At 47.7% G+C, this 1,749-nt stretch overlaps 1 protein-coding gene across 1 annotated transcript; it reads left to right on the top strand.

Moving 5' to 3' along the window:
* Window positions 1-806: 806 nt before the first annotated feature.
* Window positions 807-1,385, top strand: LOC145619688 (uncharacterized). The gene has a single exon (XM_081674390.1). The coding sequence runs from the start codon at window positions 807-809 to the stop codon at window positions 1,383-1,385; it is 579 nt and encodes a 192-aa protein (XP_081530516.1).
* The last annotated feature ends 364 nt before the right edge of the window (window positions 1,386-1,749 follow it).

Genomic DNA, 1,749 nt, shown 5'->3' on the forward strand with positions numbered 1-1,749 from the left:
TAGACTCAACGAGCGGGCACACCTTGCTAAGCTTTATAGACGCCTTCTCTGGGTACCACCATATCAGCCTGCACGAGCTAGACAGGCAGAAAACTACATTCATCACTGAGGTGGGAGTGTACAATTACATAGCTATGCCCTTCGGGCTGAAGAATACGGGGGCAACTTTTCAGAAGGCAATGGATAGAGTGTTCCTTCACCAGAAAGGACAAAATGTAGAAGTATACGTTGACGACATAATTGTCAAGAGCATCACGCAAGCTGGACATATCATGGATTTAGAAGAAACAGTTGGTACCTTGAACAAGTATAAGATCAAGCTCAACCCGAAGAAATGTGTATTTGGATTGAGCTCGGGAAAGTTCTTGGGTTTTCTGATTAGCGAGAGAGGAATAGATGCCAATCTGGAAAAGGTCGAAGCAGTTTTCAATCTGCCCGAGTCTAAGAGCATTAAGGATGTCATGCGGTTGACAGGCAGAATGGCCGCACTGACCAGGTTCATCAGTATGTCAGCAGACAAAGCCTTACCATTCTATCAGCTACTGAAAGGAAATAGGGAATTCGAGTGGGGGCCCTAATAGAAAGAAGCCTTTGAGGGCATCAAGGAGCATCTGACTAAGCTCCTGACAATGATCAGCCCGGAGCTGAGGGAAAAGGTGCAGTTATACATCTCAGCATCAATATAAACAATCGCAGGCAATCTGCTGGTAGAAAGACAGAAACAACAAAGGCCAATATATTTCGTGAGTCACGTGCTGACTAACGCAGAGCAAAGATACCCCCTGGTAGAAAAGCTAGACTGTGAAATGGTAACGACAGCAAGAAAGCTAAAACCATACTTCGACGCGCATATAATAGAGGTCCTCACAAACCACCCGCTAGAAAAAGCATTACAACAGATGGATGCATCAGGCAGACTCTTGAAATGGGCAATTGAACTTTCTGAGTATGAATTCGAGGTCAAGCCTAGAGAAGCCATCAAGGCACAAGCTCTAGAAGATTTCATAGTGGAAGCCTCTTATGAGGAGAAGGAAGACAACATTGGAGTCTGGAAGGTTGAAGTGGATGGGTCCTCAGCCAAAACGGGGAGTGGAGCAGGAGTCAAAATGACGTCTCTGGAAGGAAACGTATTCGAGTACGCCTTCAAGTTCAAGTTCAAAGCGTCTAACAATGAAGCAGAGTACGAGGCGACGCTAGCAAGCTTGCGCATGAGCCTCGAAGCCGGAGCTCGCAAAGTACACCTACAGACTGATTCTCAGCTCGTTGCCAGCCAGCTGCAGGGGGCATATATGATAAGGGAGGCCACTATGGTGAAATATGTGACCAAAGTAAAGGAACTGGCAGCCCAGCTAGTCCATTTCCAGATAGACTTAGTCCCCGAGTAGGAAACTCTCAGGCTGATGCCTTATCTAAGTTGGCCTGCTCTACCTTGCAAAGCCTCACAAGAACGGTGATGGTCGAAGTGTTAGAAGAAAGTAGTGTAAGGGATAGCTCCTGCTGAGCTATTCCTCCTAGCTGGGCTCAGTTCAGAAGAACGTTCTTACAGGCAAAGAGTCGGCATGAGTGACCTCATACCACCTCTTGAGGGGCTAGTTGTATAGGGTAGCTCCCGCTGAACTATCGCCCAGCCCCCAGGGTGCGCACTCATTGCCGAGTAAGAAACTAAAGAGGGGCTCATCAGCCCGGCAGAGTCAGCCCGCAGGACTGACCAGACTAAACGCTCCACGAAGAAGATAGTGCGCCTATAAA

This window comes from Chenopodium album, chromosome 27 (assembly GCF_948465745.1).
Source record: "Chenopodium album chromosome 27, dcCheAlbu1.1, whole genome shotgun sequence".
NCBI lineage: Eukaryota > Viridiplantae > Streptophyta > Magnoliopsida > Caryophyllales > Amaranthaceae > Chenopodium > Chenopodium album.